General features: G+C 36.6%; 1 protein-coding gene across 1 annotated transcript; it reads right to left on the reverse strand.

Annotated features, from left to right (window-relative positions):
- Positions 1-1161: 1161 nt before the first annotated feature.
- Positions 1162-20544, reverse strand: LOC105790342 (BEACH domain-containing protein C2). Its single transcript, XM_012617899.2, has 31 exons — positions 18567-20544; positions 16861-17648; positions 15761-16444; positions 15326-15460; positions 14955-15059; positions 14349-14462; positions 14157-14233; positions 13465-13546; positions 12926-13264; positions 12015-12634; positions 11747-11831; positions 11291-11485; positions 10471-11016; positions 10239-10379; positions 9640-10119; positions 8493-8638; positions 7735-7804; positions 7489-7572; positions 7182-7238; positions 7029-7097; positions 6857-6943; positions 6661-6777; positions 5851-6000; positions 5568-5652; positions 5354-5474; positions 5124-5220; positions 4922-5035; positions 4429-4798; positions 2925-3697; positions 2560-2682; positions 1162-1641 (listed from the first exon to the last, which is right to left on the reverse strand). Exons 1-31 carry the CDS (start codon positions 20542-20544, stop codon positions 1564-1566), a joined length of 8910 nt encoding a protein of 2969 aa, XP_012473353.1. The 3' UTR covers positions 1162-1563.
- Between the last annotated feature and the right edge of the window lie 1098 nt (positions 20545-21642).

A 21642-nucleotide genomic window follows, 5' to 3' on the forward strand; every position in this document is an offset into this window, starting at 1 on the left:
ACTATTATTAAAGCATCATGTTGATAATGCAAATATTGTCCTTCTTAAATGTAGTTAAAGAATAACGCATCCTTAAGATTTTGTCATCCGTTTTGAGAAACTCTGAAAGATACCTTTCAACTTTCTTTAAAGTAATTGACAAAACCTTGAGAATGCGTTGCTCTTCTGTGGCATCCAAAGAGGACAATACATTTTCATTATTAGCGTGTTGCTCTAACAAAAAAGAGAGAGGAGAGGATTGCTCGTATGGGTCATCTTGTTCAATAAATGATAAAGAAGCGTCCACACAAACATTGTAAGAAGCCACCTCGCCTAGAATAAATATCTTGTCACATGCATAGGATTTATATACCATTCTCTGTCGATGCCAATTTTCTACATGTTTTGCACGTGAACAAACACCAAGTCAACATCGATTATGTTTGAGAGTTTTTCAGCAGATTTAATGTCTCATCCATCACATCTAGATGCACATGTCGAGACTCCCATGACTAAATTAACTTTTTTTTATGGTCAATTTATCCTAAAAATCTTCTTCTCTTAACACTATCGTATGAACTGTCATATTCTACCTTACCCTAGATAATACATCATTAAATTAAAATTTAATTTCAATCTAATTTTAATTTAAAATAAGAATAATTTTTAATATATTAACAATAGAATTTTTTAATATAAAAGGTTAAGAAATTGACATGATAAACGATAATTAGTTTATTTGATTTTGGTTGTATAAGTTAAAAGTTATAATTTATATCGATTCAATTAAAATTTTTAATTAAAGTTTAAGTATTTTATTTTTGCATTATATTAGTATTTTATTTATAAATGAAAAGATTATCATTCTTTTAATTTTAGAAAGCAATAAATTAATTATTGATTTTAACGATTTTGAAGTTGCGATTTAAAAGAAATGAATAAAAAGAAAATGAGTTAACATCTCTGATTATTAAATCAAGAAAATTTAATAGATTTATACATTTTCCTCCTCTAAATTCATTTGTCCAAATGTGATAAACTTTGCTTGTTTGAAATTAATTATTCTATTTATAATGGTACCTTTTAATCTTAATTCTTAGTGTAATGGTTGTACTAATATTATGATCATGACTTCATGATTTTAATTCTTTTTTCGATTGATACCTTCACAATTGCACTAAATGTGAGAAATGACATCTATGATCTCAATTAAAATCCATGAAGCCTTCTCAATCTAATTGGTCACAATTAGATACAAAACCAAAAATGCGTCCTAAAAGAATTGATGAACAAAAACATGAAGATCTCAGCTCATCATTTTCACAAATGGAATAAGCAAAAGGAATCAGCCTAAAAGCCCTTTTGTTAGAGGGTTTGTTTTTCAGTAGTGAAAATATACAATGCATAAAATATATGTACACAGAAGCAGCAGCAGCAGCAGCAGCAGCAGCACTTGGATAGGCCTTTTTAAAGTCGTGTTTATTGATTTGATTTTGCATAATAATATGGACCATGGTGACATCAATGGTTGCATCTTGTATATTATCATCACCACTCAAAGCTCAAAAAAGGCTGAATTGAAGACTATGATTTTAGACGAGGGCTGGCTGCTTCACCTTCCCTACCAACCTTGGGTTTCTTCTCTGCCATTTTCTTACTCAACTACAAATATTTAAAATCTTATAATTAGATTGAGCTCGAAATTGGGTTTGATTTTTTTTAAATTATCAAATTAAAGTTAAATAATCAGCTAGAATCATTTTATTATAGTAAATAGAACTCTCAAACCTCCAAGTATTTAATTTCATCCGATTGAACCTTGATTCGACGGAAATTGATTATAACTTTAATCAATTTTCATCCAATCAAAGGTTTAATTGAGTGACAATTAGATGCTTGAAGACTAAATTGATTATAATAAAATAATGAAAGCTTAGATGATTATTTGGTTTTGGTTTAGGGCTCTTTTATATTTAAGCCACAAAAATTCATGTACTTCTAACTAAAATTAAATTCAATGAAAAGAATTAATCATCTAAACCCTTATCATTTCAACCCTCAAAACATTCATCCTTACTCAATTGAGTCCTCAATTGGATGGAAATTGATTATGCGATTAACCAATTTTGTCCAATAAAAAATTAATTTTAAAGATTTAATTGATTGTAATAAAACAATAAAGCTTAGATGGTTATTTTTCGTTTTAGTTATATTTAGGCCATATAAATTTAAATACTTGTAATTAACTTAAATTCAAGTATTAAAAGGAAAAAAAAAGGACCTCTTGAACTAAAATTAAATAATCATCCAAGCCCTTGCCATTCACAATAAATTGAGCCTTCAACATCTATTTTCATGCATTTGAACCCTTCAAATCTATTTTCATCCAATTGAGCCTTCAATCTGACGATTTTAGTCCAATCAAGGGTTCAATTGGGTGAAAAATAGATGCTTGAGGATTTAATTGATTTTGTATTAAAACAATGATGCTTAGATGGTTATTTAGTTCAAGATCAGGGTTCTTTCTATATTTAAGCCACAAATTCAAATTAGGGAGATTGGAAGATCAGGCTAACTTACGGTTGGATTGGTGAAAATGATCAACTGCTTATCTGCGGTTGAAACTAGAAGATTTGTGTTATCCTTGTCCAAAGCAAGAGCTGCAATATCCTGCCCTTTTCCCAGTTTCAACACATGGAGCACCTGTAAATCAAAGATTTTAGCCAGGTGACACTATTTGCCAATATGGCTCGTTCTCCTTATGCGAACATGCATTCAAAGGAGTTTAATCTCTGGAACACCCCATTCCGAGATGGAGGAAGAGAGGTTTAGCCCCCCCAAGGTACCTTAGAACAAAATTAATGCAAATTGAATCCACAAGCATGGCTGCATTCACCATATACAGTGGGTAATAATAGCATCTTGGTTTAAAAGTTTTCTTGTACCTTCAGAGCATGCAGATCCAAGAAGCAAACTGAAGGTGATGGAATATCCAATTCTTCGATCTCTTCTGACTCGAGATTTGAATCATCAACCCCGGGATTCTTAAAGCTGAAGTTTTGGTTGTTATTGAACACTCCATTGGAAGATGAGTTCATTCCAATCAAAGCACTGTTGCCATCCACAGAAATTTCCATGCAACTGAGACCACCAAAGGAAGGAACTTTTGCTGTTGCCACTGGAATCCCATTGAGAGTGAATGTTCTGAGAACATGTTGCGATTGGTTCCAGGTTAAAATGATTCCCGCAGAAGAAAGGCAGACAGTGTCAGCTACGACACCAGCAAACCGTCTCATCAAGCAACCCTTCCTTATAGAATGTAAGAGAACATCTGATGAATGACCACATGAAACAACAATACCTAGATCTGAATTGACACAGCAACAAATAACTTCGTTGCGGTGACCCCGAAGAACATGTATGGGACCTTCTATCCTATGCTTCCTGCTTTTTTCTGCAAAGGTGTTAGCTAAAGTACCAGTAGTTGAGGTTGGTGTGCCAGGGTCAGCAGTTGCTTCTGATGTGCTGCTTGAGCTGGATGTTAATGCCCTATGTATCCTCCAAAGTAATACAGTAGTGTCCCGGGAACCGGTCACGAGATAGTTGTTATCTGGTGATAGAGCAAGGCAAGTGACAGGAGCACAGTGTCCAAAAGCCGTTTCTAGTGTTTTTGCTCCTTCAGATGAGAGTAACTTGATACTGTTATCCGCATGTCCACCTAGTTAAATTCCAGAAAAAATATATAAGGAGATACTAAATAACACAAGAAATGCGCATGACCATTATCAATAACACTGAACATGTGGTTCAAAATTAAGTCTCTTACTGCTACAAATGTTATATAAATAGTGGTTGAACAGCCAATCAAAATTGAAAAGTAAAGGGACAATTCACAAGTTATTGATATATTTTTTAACCAATGTTTCACACTAAATATTTAAACATTGAACAGTAGAAGCTGATTGTAAAAGATCAGAAGATTAGACACCAAAAACTGTTATCATCATCATAAAACATAGTTGTCATGCAGCATTTCACTGCTATGAAATTGAAAGATTATCTTATTATAGAATGTTTATGAGAACTTGGGATAGTTTTAGACATGCTAGCCATCCACCCTTTTTCTTTTACAAAGGGACCAAGATTTGTTAAGAGACAACTATAAGCACATTTTTAAATACAATCATAGTTCATTCGGTTGACCAGAAAAAGTCTTTAAAAGAAAAGTTCAATTCATGCTTATAAAGTATTCTTCAGAGTTCAGTCAATGGTGCATGTAAGAAGCAACCTTTTCCAACTTATTACTACAAGGACCAAACGAAGGATTCTAATGAGATGTTGTAACGAAATCCCAGCAAGCATCTGAAAGAAATATTACTTTTTCTTTTCTGATTTAGGGTTCATAAGCTGGAAGAAATTTATTGGAGAAATTATGAATCAAGAGGCTACCTGTAACAATTTCTTTATCACATGTGATGGAAACAATAGATGAACTCCTGATCCCAGACGAAGCATATGCTAGTGCCTGGGGAAACTGCTCCTCATCAGAACCAGAGCCAGCTGGCATTTTTAACATTCTTATAAGTGCACCACCAGCTGAGCTTGCGATTGCCTTTCCATGTTCAAACATAAATGGTGTTCCCTGATCATCAGGAGTGTTCGGCTGCCACTTGTGCTGTGCAATATGAGCTGCTGGTGCATTTGTGCCAACAATTATGAGAGCATCTGAACATGCATGAATAGCAGATGCAGGCAAATTGCAGCGTTCAGGAACTGGGACAGCATATGGTTTGACTGCTCTTGGGTTCCGAAAGATTGTCTGGCATTAAATGTTAATCAGAAGTAGATCTAACATATTCATTTTCAAAAAAAAAAGTTTGCCATTAGTGAAAGGACATTATTAGATCACTACTGAACTGCAGATGGAATTGCTAATTGCTACCTGCAAATGAAGAACCTCTGAAAGTGGCATCTTCTTCATGTGAGGAACAGTAAGGAGTTGGGAAGGAGTTTGTCCAAAATAAGCGATCTTGTTTCGTGTAGCACACTGTTGTACCTTTTATATGTAATACATGTGTAAGACAATAAAGAAGGTTTCCCAAATAGAGCAGACATTAGAAGAAAAGATAACAAATCAAACTTACTGGATCAGAGATCCTATTAATATCAACTGTCCCTTCATATGTAATGTATAAGAACATGTTATTGGACAATATCGCTTCTCTGCCTCGTTGCTTATACCTAAACATTCAAATTCACTCATGTAAATTCTTGTAAACTCAAGGTTTTCTTAAAACAAGAATCTCTGTGAACAATTATTATTACAAAAAAGAATATTACAATTATTATTAGTGAAAGTAATACAAAAATGTACCCAAATATGAGGTCAATCCATTCATTCAAATGTGCAGAGACATGCTCACTCTCAAGAGCCATTCGATGTTTATGAATGAAATCAACTGGGGTTTGGGCCCATGGTGGGAGTTTAACAGAATCTGCATGTTGAAAAAAAAAAAAAAGAATCAGATTCAGTGCAAATGGCTTTTGTTTCTCTTCAGACAATGAAAAGAGGAAACTTAGGTACATACCAAGATTTCTTCCTACTTGTGTTGTTCCGAAGTTGATTGAATATTCATTGGTTAACATCTCAGGAAGGTAAAACAGTTCAGGAACCTAACATAAATAATATAAAATAAAAAGGAAATGAAGGAAATATTGATACTCTACTGAAGTACAAATGTGTCCAAAACTGATCGGCAAGATAAGACAAGCAACAATCACAGGGTACACACGTGCTTCATATTTTAACCGGAAAAAACATAAAACACACACCAATTCCTTCACACTGAAGACAAAACATAAAACACATACCAATTCCTTCACATCACTCATGTCCTCAAGAACTCTATTCCAAGTAGCAGCAACATCTGAAAATATCCGGTCTGAATGATTAAAATTTCTACCTTGCAGCTGAATTGAAAGAGTAGTAAATGGCTCTATTCTAACAAGATAGTACAAAACCTGCAAGAAAGCACCACATATAACGAAGAAGTTAGATAAAGAACCTGCTCAAATTGATAGCAAAATTAACAAAATCAACTACTTTGCATAGAAATAGAAAATTGGATTGAATACAATAAAAGTCTTCAATCAAAAAATTGAAAAAAGAAATTAGAGGCAAGGAAGACTTCTTGCAATCACATTGTTTTCAAATGAATGTTTGCACATAATTCAGAGGATAGATGTAAATAATCCTTAAAACTAAATAAATGAAGCATGCAACCTAGTGAACTGGCTGATGCAGAATGCAACTGTAAGTCTCATGGTATTAGATTTAGACCAATATGTTAAAGAGCATATACTACAGATTTCAGGTGCACAGCAGCAACATGTTGGCCCTATAAAGGGGATTAGTCTATCATGTGAAGCACCACCTGTAGGGATGAATGAGAGTATCATACAGAAGGTAGTATAATTTAATTTTTAAAGCCAACCACTGCACAGGTAACAATTGCACGCACATGTATGCAAATGTCCCAAGTACTATGAGGAAACAAACTAAGGAAATCAAACCCTTCATGAATAGCAGGGATATATCTGACATTGCCCCTATTTCAAGGAACTTTCTTATAACCATCATAAAAGTACAACTAGAAATGTTAAATATGTTAGAAAACCTACAGTTCCGGCACTTGAATAGTGTGAGTCATAGTGGAACTTGGGGATAACCGGATCATTGAAGTTAGCATATCTCTCTTGGAATTTCTTCAGACGATCTGGATTAAGTGCCCCAACAGGCTGCAAACACACATGACTTTATAATTGAAAAGGATAGTGCAGATAGAAAGTAAGTGCCAGCAAGATTAAAGCAAACTACCTTTGAAAGATCTCTGTAAGCAGATGGATCAGCAAGATTCAAACTCTTTGAACTGTAGTCAGAAAGAATCCATGGGAATACTGGATACTGTAAGTAAGAAAGAAAAGGGCATTGTAAGTACGCACAAAGAACCTGTGATTATCCATCAAAATGCACTCAGAAACAGTCTCACTTGAGTTATGTCATTGTAACTACGCCCAGCCAATGTGTTTAGCTGCATTAAATATTCAAAATTGCTGATCTGCAGAAGGGTTACAATTCTGCCAGTAATTATGATGCTTATTTATTGCATGTGAATTATTTATAAATGTACTGTAATTCATACCTCCCACCTGGCCCAGCGCTCCATTAACTGAGTTCTTTTCAGAAGTTGTTCTGGTCTCTACATCAGAAAACAATATAAGTTCAGGTTCAGGAAGGTAAATAAAAAATGAATCCTTGTAAACAGCAGCTAATACACACACCTTTAGCTAAGTTGTAATGAACCCAAATTTATAGAAGTAAAAGACCAGTGAACTTTCCACTCATTTCCTTTAAATACAGATGATATTATCTATCTGCATTCGTGCTAGACCTCTTTCAATTAAAATAAAAGAATATAAAATAAAAATAAAAATCAACCAAAATACAACCTGAGTTGCAAGATAAATGTTGTTCAAATGAGGAGGTTGTGCTTGAACAATAGCTTGGTAGGCGTTTCTTCGGGCCTCGGAACTCTGGATCCATTATTTTTTTTTAAGAAAAAAAAGAAGAAGAGGGGGGAAAGGCCAAAGCCAATGCAAATAAGAGGAACATACAGGGAGTAAACAAACATCAAAAGCATACTTCTTTTAATCACAAACAAATAAACTTTGAAGGTGCATCCAATAGGAACATACCCCGAAATCAAAGAAGAAGTTAGAACGGTCAACCATGAACAGCTCCAAGGCACTTCGTCTTAAGAGATATCTATGGCAAAAACAAACCAGCAAATGAGGCACAAAGAAGATGCTAAAGCTAAAGCAATATTGGATGATGAAAAGTTAAAATTCTTTAATGCAGCTATGAAAAATATTATTATGTGATGGATAACTGTGCGGAATAAATATCTCTTTACGCTCCTTGTAATATTAATATAAACAATAAGCACAAAGAGAGAAGACCTTAAAGTCATTACTGGATTTTACAACAATAACAACAACAACAATAATAATAAAAAAAGAAATCCTCATCTGCTGGTCATATCCAACTCTTGCAATATAGTGTGCAGACATTCACATTGACATTTTCTGAATATTGAGAAATTTCTAGAAAACTTTTGGTTGTTAAGAGATATAGATGAGATGCTGAAATAAAAGTAATTTCATACAACAATAAAATGCCAGCAGGCATCTTTTTCTCATTCCTTGTTTTAGGCAAGCATCTTGTTTCAATATTTGACAGCATGAATGTAATATGAAATCAAGGATGGTTGATAATAACTAGACATATATTGTCTGATAATGATAAGCAAGATGAGTATAACACAAATACTGAGAATATCAAATGACAAAACTTGAAGCTCAAAGCTAGTAAACACAATAGTGATGCTCAAATTTTCTAAGGCTAGCTTGAACAAAAATGACAATAAAACTAATATGTTTCACTATAACTTCACCTTCGGCTATACATTTGATGAAGAGAAGTAATCAGCCAACTATGGTCTTTTTGGTCATTTCTCATTTCAGAGTTGCGTTCCAAACCATCCATTGTTGTGTTGTTTTCCGTATTATGAACTATAAAATTTATTTTCTTTGTGGTTACCTGAAAAAAGGAGAATAGTTCATATTCTTGATAACCATTTCTTCTGGTTTGATAGAACAAGTACTGAAAGTATGAGAAACAAGTCGCACTAGATTTGCAACACTAGTTTCCATTCTTGTTCTAGAACACAAATAAAAAGAATTTCTCTTTTATCCTAAATCTATAGGAAAACTAGCATCCACAGACACCTATGACGGAGGATTATGGGAAAGCAGGTGAAATAAGGATTGTATAAAGATGCATGATAGCATCCTCAGTGGCCAGACATCTGGCTCTGCAAGTGTGACAAATGTTAAAGGCTACTTAGTTTAAAAGTCCCCATAAGTTGAGCTGTAAAGGTGTACCTAAGCTATGAGTTATGAGATGAAAAATGAATTAGATTGGTGACTTATACGAGGGCTATCTCAATTAGCCAGAAACATTAGAGAGGAAGCGGGACTTCTATTCTTGTAGATCTCTTCACTACTTTTCTGTTCTAATACAAGTTATCGATCTTATACAGTAAGTTGACAACTTAGCTGCATACTTCATCATATTTTAGAATTGGCTGTTGTGACTCAAGTAGATTCCTTCTGTTAACGGATCTATCCTAAGCACCGGATAGCATGCAGTCCTCATTTAAAGGCATTTAAGAATGATGTTCCCTTTAATTTCATGCACTTCTGTCAAAATCCACAATTCGCTAATATCAAAAAGAGGCACTGTTCCCTGAAAATTTCAGAAAATTGACTGGTTCATCAGCCAACGGTCTTGGTCCTATTATGAGTTTATATGCAGAACATATTGCCTTAATTAAAGAGAATCCTATCAGAAGCTTTTGAGAATCCATGCATCAGAAATTTATCATAGTTTAAGCAATCATCTAGGTTTGAGAATTTGATGGTACTAAGTTTAAGAATATCACAATCAAAGAAATACTAAGCCCACTGTAAAGCAGTGTAAAACAACTATATCACTGAATATAATCTGCAAAGATTTTAAACACAATATAAAAATCTTACTTGAAATGTTCCTCGTATAATCTTCAGCAGTCTAACCATGGATGAAGGAAGTTCAAACACAATTCTCTCACCAAGTTCACTAGAATTGTATCCAGGAGCAACTGCTGATAAACTTGGGACCAAGTCTTGCTCATTGGAAAATTGAGAATCGGTAGATTCTACCATTTTGTGCAAGGGTTGCCCAGATATTCCATAAAGCCTTGGCTGATCTTTTCCACCTTGGTCATTTTCATAGCCTCTATTGTCTTCATTATCATGTTCTGGCTGTTCATCATCTTCATTCAATAAATTTGTTGAGATTGCTTCTGCTGCCAGAATAGGAGCAGTAGATGAGCTTATGACATCTTGCTGATTGTTTTTCAGATCACTTTGATCTTCAAAATTAGTAGCACCGTCAAAATGAGCAGTCCCTGTGTAATTCCTTCTCAAATATGGTCTCATTCTCGAAGAACTCTCCATAAACCTTAGCTTACATAAAGTCTACACATACCATAAAAAGGAAAGAAAAATGTTAGAGAAGGGAAGAAGAAAAAAAAATCAGCTATCTGGAAACATATACTTTTTCTTTTCAGAAGGAGAAAAGAGAAGTCTAAACTTACACGTGCCTGACTAGGTTGGTCCCCTGCTGGTCCAAAGAGACATTTCATCTCTATCAAGCAAAGAACAAGTTTACGCCACGCTCGAATCCCAGTGAATAACTGGTGTCGTGCAACTAGATCAACTTGTGTGCGCCTATCAATCTGGAGAGCAAAAAGTAGATTAATCCAGTTACTAACTTTTATTGCAGCCTAAAAAAGCAACAACAGTCATGATAGCTAGCAGTAATCAAACCTCTGACCGCTGAATATTTCTTGCTAAAGCAAAACTTGCAACAAGGACTGCAATAAATTTATAGGATAAAGCATTAAAATCTTTCCCATAGACTGATTTTGTATCAACTGGTTGCAGACATTCCATCCAAGCAACTCCCATGGCTTCAGATTCATTCCATCTTTTCACACGTTCCAGATCACTAGCATTCCTCCTCTGTGCAGAAGTAGCCATTGCAATAGCACAGAGACCTCTTCCAGAACCAATCTTTGAGTTGCGTTCAAGATCACGTGCAGCTGCCAAGGCAGCAGCTTTTGCAGCAGCCTTGTCTTTTGGAAAGGATGATGATTTGTTAGAAGCTGTGGGAGGTTTATGAAAGCTTGAAAAAGTATGCAGCTTAGTTGTTTTACGCTCAAGCATTGAGGATTCACGTTTAAACTGTGTGGTTGCTGGAGAAGCTGGAGTTTCTGCTCCGCTAGCCCCAGCAGCAATCATTGCCAATGCCATTGCAGCTGGTGGTGATGCAAATGCAGCAGCCCAATCTGGAGAGATCATTGCAAGAGCTGTCTGGAAAAGAAAGTGGGGTGGGGTAAAAATTGAAAATTCTCAAGCAAAGCACCAATGAGAAAAACATTGAAAGAAGGAAAACAATGTAGCGTGAGGATAACAACCAACTCTGAAAAAAAATTCCTAGAAAATAAATTCCGGCTCCTTGCTGAGAGTCATGCAAAACAGAGAAGCATGGATGTGTGCACATAGTACTGTTGGCACTAGGAAAGACAAATTAACACTTATGAGCAAGATTATTTTACGAAAGGAGCTAAGAATAATATGTAGTAACCTCTAACGGTGGAGCATCAGCAGCCAACACAGGATTACCAACAGCTAGAGGATTCAAACCATCAGCAGTAGCAAGTTCATGGATTCCTGCCAAAAGTGGTCTCCATCTCCTCAAAACAGCAATAAAAGGTGGTACAATGGCTTCAAGATACTGTTTACGAAGCAGCTTTCTATCCCTCCCAACAGCATGCCATATCTGCAGCATATGCCATTTTTAGTTTAATTCAGAATATCAATCAAGAACCTAGATAATCATAGTGATGAGGAAGAAATAAAAGTAAACATTAAACATTCCTTTGCAATATCATAACAGAATGAATATGATAATAGATGAGAACAAAGAAAAGAAGAAGACAACATATTGCTGTGCCACAAAAAGTTGAAGAGTAAAGCACAAAAACTAATGAAGTAAATAATTTGCTGCTATTTCATACCAAGCAATTCACTTAGAACTAACCTCAGAATAGAGAACACAGGATGCTACCAAAACTCTCTGTCTCTTGGAATCAGAAATTGGCATGTTCAGAATAGGAGAAAGCACACTGCAAATAATTAAATTAATAAGTTCTAAAATCTCCTTGTATATGAGTAATGGAAGTGAGGTGGAAACAAGACCAATTAGACTACACGGTACAGGAGAGAGACAGAGCAGACACTTTAGTGGATAGATATGTACACTTATGCATCATGTGGTTGTTGATTAGGAGAATCCTCTACTAACTTACCTCCACAACAATGCTGACTCTGGATTTCCTGCTGCGATTCCATCACTGTTGTCTAAGGACATGATGTTCTCTCCTTGGTGATACAATGCTTCTGGCACTCCATCTTCTATGCCCACATTCCTCGCGACCATCTTGTCTGCTCCATTATCATCTTCCCTCATTGAAAGAAGCACCATGCGAAGCATGCATAAAAATGGTTGGTCACTGTCCAGTAACTGGTAAGGTGCTGCCATTCCTCCCATCCCAGTACCTGATCCACCACCTATACCAAGACCGCCACCAAGTCCAGAATCATCTAACAATAAAGCTTGGAGCATGCTTACAGACTTCTTCACTAGAGGAAATTCAATCCAATTCCCGTTAGGATCCTTTTGTAAAGCAGCACTCCACAACTCCCAGCCGCTGCCACCAGCGCCAAACTCGCCAGTTTTAGGAAAGCCAACCCCAAACCATAAGCGGCTCCTGTATTTCCAACCCTCAGCTATATCCATAGCACAACTTCCATATGACACAAAAGCTGAGGAGACAGAGTCATATGGCTCAGCTGCAGCAGCAGCAGTAAGCCGTTCCATCGCCTTTGCAGAAATCTGCCCGTTTGCATCAGCCATTGAAGCAAGGACCTTGTTTGGAAAAAGAACATGAAAGCAGGAAATAAAAAATATTAGAACAAGGCATAGCATAAAGGAAGTCAAAGCAATGTTCATAAAAAGTTAATAATAACAATCAGGCCTAAGAACTGTCACATGTCCATGCTATAAGTCAGGAAATCCAGGAAGACATTATGGCTAATAAGGCTATTGTGGAAGATGAAGAAGTTTAACAGTAGAGAACTTCATAAAGACATAAATCTCTAAAAAATGAAAATTCCATGTATGCATAGACAATTATCTTTAAGGGGGCAATGCACGTACATCAAGAGGAAGTCCGCCAGAATTTCCAGATCTACGATCATCCGAACCTTCTGATGATTCTCTACCAGTTGATTCTCTACCAGTTGATGCAATGGAATTTGAGTAATTATATAGGGGAGATACGAGAGAAAGCGGAGATACAATACCCTCAGCTTTGCGTGATGCACAAGAAAGTTTACTTTGTAACCGTAAATGATCTTCAACAAGCATTAAAATGACAATTGCATTCTCTACCAAAAAAATAGAAAGTTGCACAGCGTTCTCTGCTTGTGCCTTGGCTTCCATTGGGGACAAACCTTCTGCTGCAACCCCAGCAGCAGCTGCAGCAATAACTTGAGTCTGCCATGGAAGAAAAGCTTAATGAAGAACTATTGCAACTTTTTCCTCTAGTGGTGAGACTTAATACTAATCATTGAAAATATAAACAGCAGCAGAAATATGAGAAAGCAGCTAGTGGTGAGAACAGTAAAATAACAAAATTCAAGAAAATAGAAGCCATAATTATTGCATTAAACTGCAATTGTTAAAGACCATCTTACCTGAGCCTGCAGCTCTCTAGCAGCGAAGTCCAGCAACCCAATCAAAAGCCTTCTCTTGAATATTGGCAAATATTCTTCACGCCTTCAGAAAACAACCACAAAGGAAATCAAAATAAATTAATGCTTACTTGTTCATCCAAAAAATATATTACAGATAAGCTTTCACCAATAATAGCAACTGCTGCCAAACGTAACACATTTAATAGGCTTCATGAAGAACACATATGAAAACAATCAGAGACAATGTTAAATAAATCACTGTAGCCTTGTGGCTATTTAATATCCTATGCAAAGCATATTGAATATATTGGATACACAAAGTGTTTAGGGCAGTGCATGATGTATCAGAATTTTAAGCAATAAGAAAAAGAAGCAAATTAAGTTTCTATACTTTGACACTTCACATCAAAGCCAGCCAATAATTTTGTTACCTCAAGGAAGGCAGAATTACAGAATTCAATGACTCGGTGATTCTACAAGTTGGCAAGTGAGATCTTTATATCTGTGTAAATACAAAGTGTAGAATTCTCCTTTGACAAGTGCATGTTGTGATGTTCCGACAGAAGTGCTCATTTTACATAGCAGTCCAAGGGAAAGGAACTAAGGTTCAACAAATCACAAATGGCACCAGTGTACTGTTGGAGACAATTACAGCAATAAATTTATGGAACAGGACTCAATAGAGTTAATACCTAATTCTCTGATCCCCAGTGCTTGATCCACCCACAATAGAGAGCCATTCTGCACAATGAATTGTAGCTTCAATATCCTGTAAATTGGAAGCAATAACCAGAAAATATAAATGGAACTGACATGCTTGAATTAAGGGGGACAAATATATACTGAAAGATACAGTAAAGTGGAAAAGATGGATAAAGAAAAACCTGCCATCCATCCTTTTGGCGCATTGAATGCTCCAAAATAATAATCAGGAAATTGTGTATGAGATCCTCTATGTCTCCAAAGCTTACTGAATTAGACTGTTTTCTTTCATCCATCTGCAAAATCAAGTAACAATGTGTAATGCTTAACACAAGGAGTATATGCATATTCATAATTGCCCAAAAAGGTCAATACTAGTCCAAATCCTCTAAAATGTCAATCCTAAAGGTCAAGTGATGTTATCCCACATCAACTAAGTATCAGGTTTCATGTGGTGTTATATTAACGTTAGGACCCTCTGCTTAAGCCAACTGGCTCTAGGTTGGATGCTTTAACATAGTATTGGAGCAAAGTTCTGTTATGTTGTTCTTCCTACCCTGCTGACATTGTCCAGGGAGTTTTAAGTGGAGCTATTCATATCTATTAAGTACAGAGTTTCTGTGGTCTTATATTAAACTGGACCCCTCCATCTATAGCCAATTGGTTTTAGCTTAGATACTTTTAACACTAAACAACACCATCTAACTGATTTATATGCAGTGGAACATCAAAGACGACAAGGGGAAGAAGCACAAACATAAAGAAAAGTTGAAGATGGAAAGACTTACCTCATAGTTATAGATAAGGACCTCTAGTATCCACTCAGGCCATTCCTCCATTTTTGTTAGACTACTTCTATTTTCTGGATGACTGCAAGCCAAAAACAGAAGATCCTGAACAGAAATAAATAACTCAGAAACTATAATACAAAATCAGAAAAAGTCGTAATAAGGATAGTTAAGAGCATGAAAGCAAAACACAATGGTATATAACTGCAGTTGAATTCAGGACAGGAAAAAGCTAGGCACAAAAATAAATTGGTGATGGTTGAAAACTGTGTTATGTTCTGATAAGCATATATTAGTTTAAAGCTTATTTTGTATTACTAATCGTAAACACTAGAACGAAATCTGCAACTGATAAATTCAGACAAGAATACCTGTAGTGCCCGGCTTTGGAAAGATCTAGATGCATATGGCAGCGAACGCAACAAAACCACCAAAAGTTGTAAGTGTTCAAAACGATGGCCAGAATCATAAAAGCTCAACCTATCCTCTGTCGAAGAAGCATTGATCTGAGAAAAATAATAATAATGACTTCGGCATTCAGTGCTATATGCAAGTACAAGATGCCATAAGAAGCTAGCATAGTTCCAAAGCATAGATGATATTTTTTACTTCAGCAGGCTGAAAAAATACCACATCCTGGTTATACTTTAAAAAAGAAAAGAAGAGAATTAAAAGAAAGTTTTAGAAAGTTGATGCAATGGTAGACCAATAAGTTTTCCAATGCACAAAACTGAAAGAAAATATAAGCAGAATATCATTGATCATTAAGGTCAAGATAATATTAAAGCAAAAGATTGTTATCGTACTGAGGCCCCCAATAAAGCAGTGTAAGCGTTGCTTGTCATAAGCCTGTTAGGAGCAGCCTGAAAAGCCTTCTGCAAAGCATAAAACAGAAGAGAAACTTTATCATCAAACATACTGCCACCTGAATCACTCAATGCAACACCAAAAAGGCTGCTTGTCATTTCTGAGGACTCGCGTGAACCAAATTTCAGATGCCCATGTGCTACTAAAGCGGCTAACAGTCCAATGACCCCAACAACAATTCCATCATTTTTGTCAACATTGTAAACATTATTCCTTGCATTGTCGGCACTAATTGAAATACTTATTCCACCCAAATTCTTCATAAAAGCAATTTCAGAAACAGATGACATCCTTTCCATTTTCACACTAGGAGAAGCTGCCACAAGGCTACTACTACCATCAAGGAATAGAGATTCAAAATCTTTCTGTGAAATTTGATCCCTCTCCTTCGTAGACCGTTCATCCTGGCTTCCTTCTGGTTCAGATCTTTGAACAGGCAAGCTTTCATCCTCCTTAGTGCTAGTTTCAGGAATGTTGTGATCGCCAGCTTTAACTTCTCGTTGCAGGAGGACAAGTAGTGTTTCTATCCCACCAGAACCCATGAAAGAACTTGCAAATGTTTGAGCTCTGGTGGAATTTGGTTGTACCACTAGCCTGTAGATTAAATGTAGCACCCTGGCAACCTGAAAGGAATACAACTGAGTCATTTCTAGCAAAACAATGAGAGAGATGTCCTCCAATATCAGCCAGAAATAAGAAGCATGCATATAACCGTATGGTCTAGTTGCATCTGATCATATGCTGATCCATCAAAAGAAAGTCAAATAGGATAAATGTTCTGGAGACCCAAAATAAACTTCAGAGAAGAAGCAAAAACAATTTTAAGCACATCATCATCAGAACGTTTACTTCTTAAGAAATTAAGTTTCTTTCCAAAGTTTATTTAATTAAAAAGATAACATAACATCACAAAGATAGTCATGCTTCAATGTGACAACCATTGTTAAACCAACATCTGTTCAACTTTTATCTAGAAAAAGTGAACTGCTCATCTTTGAAGGAAATAGTGAAAAGGAAATAAGAACCAACATGAACTCACCTGATTAGGTTGTGGGCAATCAACCATGAATCCTAGTAAACAACGCACATCATCTGCAGCCAATGAAGGTGGTGCTGCTCCTATTAAAAGTTCAATGACAACTAAGAGTTCATCAACCAAAGCATTCACTTCACCTACTCTCTGTGTAGCATCAAGTAAGGAGAAAGTATCCAAGGAGTCCTTTTCAGAAATTGTCCAGTAGCACCTTCTGCAGCCATCAAGGAGCATCTGCATAGCATTGGCATCTCGCATCACTGTTGACTGTGTGAAGACCATATCTGCAAGCGATGATAGGAGTTTCTTTTGGAGCCCATAGCTGCACAAACTCCAAATTTTAAGATCCAAAAGCAGTGTACTGAAAAGCTGCACTTTAAGTACGTAATTATGCTTCTGAGATTGACATAGAGAAACCACAGCTGCAACAAGCTCCTCATCTCCCGCACCATCATGCTTTCCATCCCCAAGAGAAGACAAAGTTTGTAAAAGATAGTCTAAGATTCTTGAAAGAATCTCAAGGCCCCTTGTGCGACGTATCTCTTCATTGTTCCCTGGGTGGTGGAGGGCAATAGAAATAATTCTAAATATTGGAGCAGCTAGAGCTGCTGTAGCCAAAGACAATGGAAGACTACCCTGTTCTGGTTCCAAGCTATCTTGACACATTTTGCTGACAGCCAGAGGAAGTAAGGACATGGGACCTCCATAGGCTAAAGCCCAAAGAGCCTCCACAGGTCTCATTCGTGTTGCAACATGGACTTGTCCAAGAACCTCAGCAGGTCTGCGCAGAATTCCTGAATCACCATAGATAGGTAATTTAAGCAAGAACTGAAAATTACTTAGATACAATAGAAAAAAAAAGAGGGCCAAGAAATTTCATGTTTAAACAAAAAAGTCAAATATGAAGGGAAAAAAAATACTATGGTTGATTTCACTAATATAAACAAAAAAAAAAGAACTCTTTTCTCCACTCGTCTAGGAAATAGAGAGTGCAATGCTGCAATGTCTGGAAGTTAATGTAAAGATGTTAACCATCCAAATTTGATATAAGCACAAAAGAAGCCTAATATTTAAGAGATGTGGGATAACACCACTTAATACTCCCCCTCACATGTAACACGCAATGCCTACATGTGGACAACCTCGCATGGGATTTGGTAGGAAGAACAACATAACAAAAACAAGACTTTGATAAAATATTAAGCATCCAACCTGAAACCGATTGGTAATAGGTGGAGGGGATCAACTTTAATATAAGACCATAGGAGACCTAATATTTAGCAGATGTAGGATAACATTTTACAAACCAGAAAAAGACAATGTCACATAAATGAAACGGGTAAACCCATCACAGCAGAAGAATTTACATTCACAGTCAAGTAAACTGACATGCCATCACCAACACTTCCTCCAACATCCATGTATGCACTGAGAGTGGGAAAAACGTAGGAAAAGAAACATACTCATAAAAACAGAAGCATTCTGCATGCTCGTACTACTTTAAAACAGCACAAATAAAGGGAAAAGAAAATGAGATTAATATAACAACTCTCTCCCTCTTATTTTAGCAATCTTATAAACCGTTCTGATTCAGGAACATGGAAAGAGAAAAAATATCATAAAATAAGTAACAAGTACCTAAGAAAAGAACTTAACGCTCATGGACATTCATGCACTAAAAAAGAACTGAAATTAAAGATGAATCTATTCACCTGCTGAGCCAGAAGGAGAAGCATCTCGACAGAACCACCCAGTAAGAAGACAGGGGTGGTAGAGTAGGTGAAGACAATCTCCAATTTCAGCATCTAATAAACAACTTTCCCATGCCATTCTTTGAACATGATCATTTGTGGATAGCCAAGGAAGTCCTGCACCATTACCAAAAGAAGGCAGCATATCCCCTCCCCTAGAAGCTATTCGTGCCATTCTTTCAGGCCCAATTGGTTCCTTAAAGATATACACTGGGCCTATTTCAGCAAATAAAGGGCATTGACGGCGACGGCGCTGTAAGCCGCCCATTGCCGGAGGAGGGCTTGTCCCAACGCAACTGAAAGCTAGTGGCTTGGAAATGCGAGGAAATTCAAAAGGATGGCTTTCATACAAAGATCCATCAATATATAATCTCAATTCACTGTCTGCTTTCCCAATAATTCCCTGCCTGCATACATATTCCAATCCAATAAAATACCAACACTGAGGTTTGAATGCATGAGTAAAATGTAAAGATGTTTTCTCTCCTTTTGCGCTACCACTTTCAACCACTAAAAATTGTGCATGAAAATATGCCTCTATTCCCTTATTATCAGCAGATAAGAAGCTAAATAAACAAGGCATGTGCGCTGTGCCTTGACCAGCAAGGGCACTTGCAGCGGCAGCAGCAGACATAGCCGATGATTTTCCTGACTTGGCTGCAGCTGCAGCAGCAATTGCAGCTGCAGCAGTTGCTGTGTTTAATGTATCTGCAAAGGATTCAATGTAGATCCACGTTGCAAAGGAAAATCCATTGGTAAATGGCCAACGACTTTCCCCAGGACCAAGCAAACCAGAGCTTTCACCATCAAATTCAAAGGTGCGTGCTGGCCCCCTCGACTCTCTCCCACTCACTGCCTTCTCTAATGCAATCATTAAGCGAGGTGCCCAAATGGTAGTCAGTGTTCTTGTAATGACCTGAAACCATCTACGCAAATCAATAACACTAAGTGAATGCCCCGCCAAATGTTGGATGCAATAACATAAGGGAGTCCCATCCCATTTTATATGCTCTAGTGAGCCAACACCCTGAGCAAAAATATTCTCAGCTGACCTCAAAAGCACTTGTAATAAACCAGCCATAGAGCACATTGCCCTGTTTCTTGTGCAAGCCCGCAATATAACAAGCAAGCCTCTAACCATCCGTGTCCTGGAAGACATGGCAATGTCACTATCTCCTTCCCAAGGAAGCCAAGGAATTAGCTCACCTGCCACTATTGCAGCCCGAGAGTTTAGCATCACACTAGGAGGATTGTTATCCTCGTCCTCTTCAAAACTTTCAACTCCGCCCATTGTGGCAATAAGTGAATCAACAACCAAGAAAGGAATGCTCTCCATGTCTTCCTCACTTCCAAAAGTCTCAACCCCAGCTACAATATTCTTCAGCTTGTTCAAGCTTTCAGGGTTGCCCATAATGGCAGAATCCACCAAATGCAATAGCTCAGGAGACACGTGAGGCATAGCAGCTTTTGGCTTTGCCTTTCTTGGCGAAGCATGGGGTGAATATCCAGAATCTGCATAAAAGACAGAATCAAGACAAGTTGCCGAGCTTGACTGCCTAATATCATAATCTGTATGTCTTGCTGGTCCAGGGCTTGAATTAGAACGGTCATGCCATGTTCCAATCATTGGGAAAGAATCATGCTCCTCAAACCCACCTGATGAGCCTCTGTCACGGTCTAAATCTTCGGATGGATTCGTATCCACCTGACCACCATGAGACTCCCCAGCAGTCTTAGCCTGATTTTCTAGAGATACATGCTCAGATTTGTCCTTATTCCCAATCATAGATGCAGAACAAAACCCCTGTGACACTGCATTATCATTTCTTAATACAGCTTCCTCGCCAGTTGTAAAATTAACGTTCCCCTGATGAGATCCTCCTACCCTATCTGAGAGTACATTAGTTTCTCCAAAGTTCTTTTCTTCCTCTTCTTCCATTTTTTTTTTCTACTTTAAAGGCCTAGCAGATACTCATTTATATTATTTACAACTAATTTTCCTGCGAAATAAATAAATCCGAATGAGAAGTGTCATTCCTATCAATTCTTAACACTCTTAAAGATGCAAAACTATCAACCACGTGAAACTAGTCTTGTAATACAAAAAGAAGAAGAAGAATTGTGAAGCTCCTCTAAATTTGCTAATATTCTCTGTGAACTAAACCAAACAGAACCCTGTAACATAATTTTTTTGCACACTAAAAATTAAGCGCTACTTCCCCGCTGGCAACTGACTCAAATTCGCACAGAAGAAAAAGCAAGCAATTCAAATTTGAATCAAATAGTTAGATATAACAAGCACGTAAGCATTCAAAACTATAAGTTTCTCCGAATAGTATGGTTAAAAAAATGATCTCATCCTTACATTGACGAATCGATCAATTGCCATTGAGACTAACAATCGGGAATATGAGAAAACAAGAAATGATCGATCCAACCTAATTGAAAACATAAATAATTGAGATACATGCAGAGATCATAGTTTACCGGTCATTGATTTGAATAATTCTAACATACCTATAATGGAGAAAGTAACTGATGAAGTTACCTCAAATGGATCAGTTCGGTTCAAATTCTTAAGTTTCCAGTTGAATGTATCGATTTCAAAGTAAGAACGATAAATAAAATCGAAATGAGAAAGAGAGAATCAAAAAAGACGAGAGAGCAAAAGAGAAATGAAAAGAGCGCGAAAATGGCGCGAAAGAGAAGGTGCATTTGGCAGGTAATTAGCGCATTAGGCCTTCCTTTTGATTGCTCAGTCAAAAAAACTAAGGATCATAATTGGCTTAGGCCTTCCCTTTTTTTTCTTATTTTATTTTTTCGATTAAGCACTTTTTGAGGTTAAAAAAATTTGTATTTTACCCCCACATATAATAATAAATTATTAAAAAATAGATTTTCTGATTAAAATTATGATTTATAAGCTAAACATAGAATTTTTTTTAATTTCTTTTCTTGTATAAATCAGCTTTCAAATTTTAAATAAGCGAAACTAATATAATAATATAACAAATAGGTGAAAGTACCATTAATATCC

This window comes from Gossypium raimondii, chromosome 8, assembly GCF_025698545.1.
Source record: "Gossypium raimondii isolate GPD5lz chromosome 8, ASM2569854v1, whole genome shotgun sequence".
In the NCBI taxonomy this organism is placed as follows: domain Eukaryota; kingdom Viridiplantae; phylum Streptophyta; class Magnoliopsida; order Malvales; family Malvaceae; genus Gossypium; species Gossypium raimondii.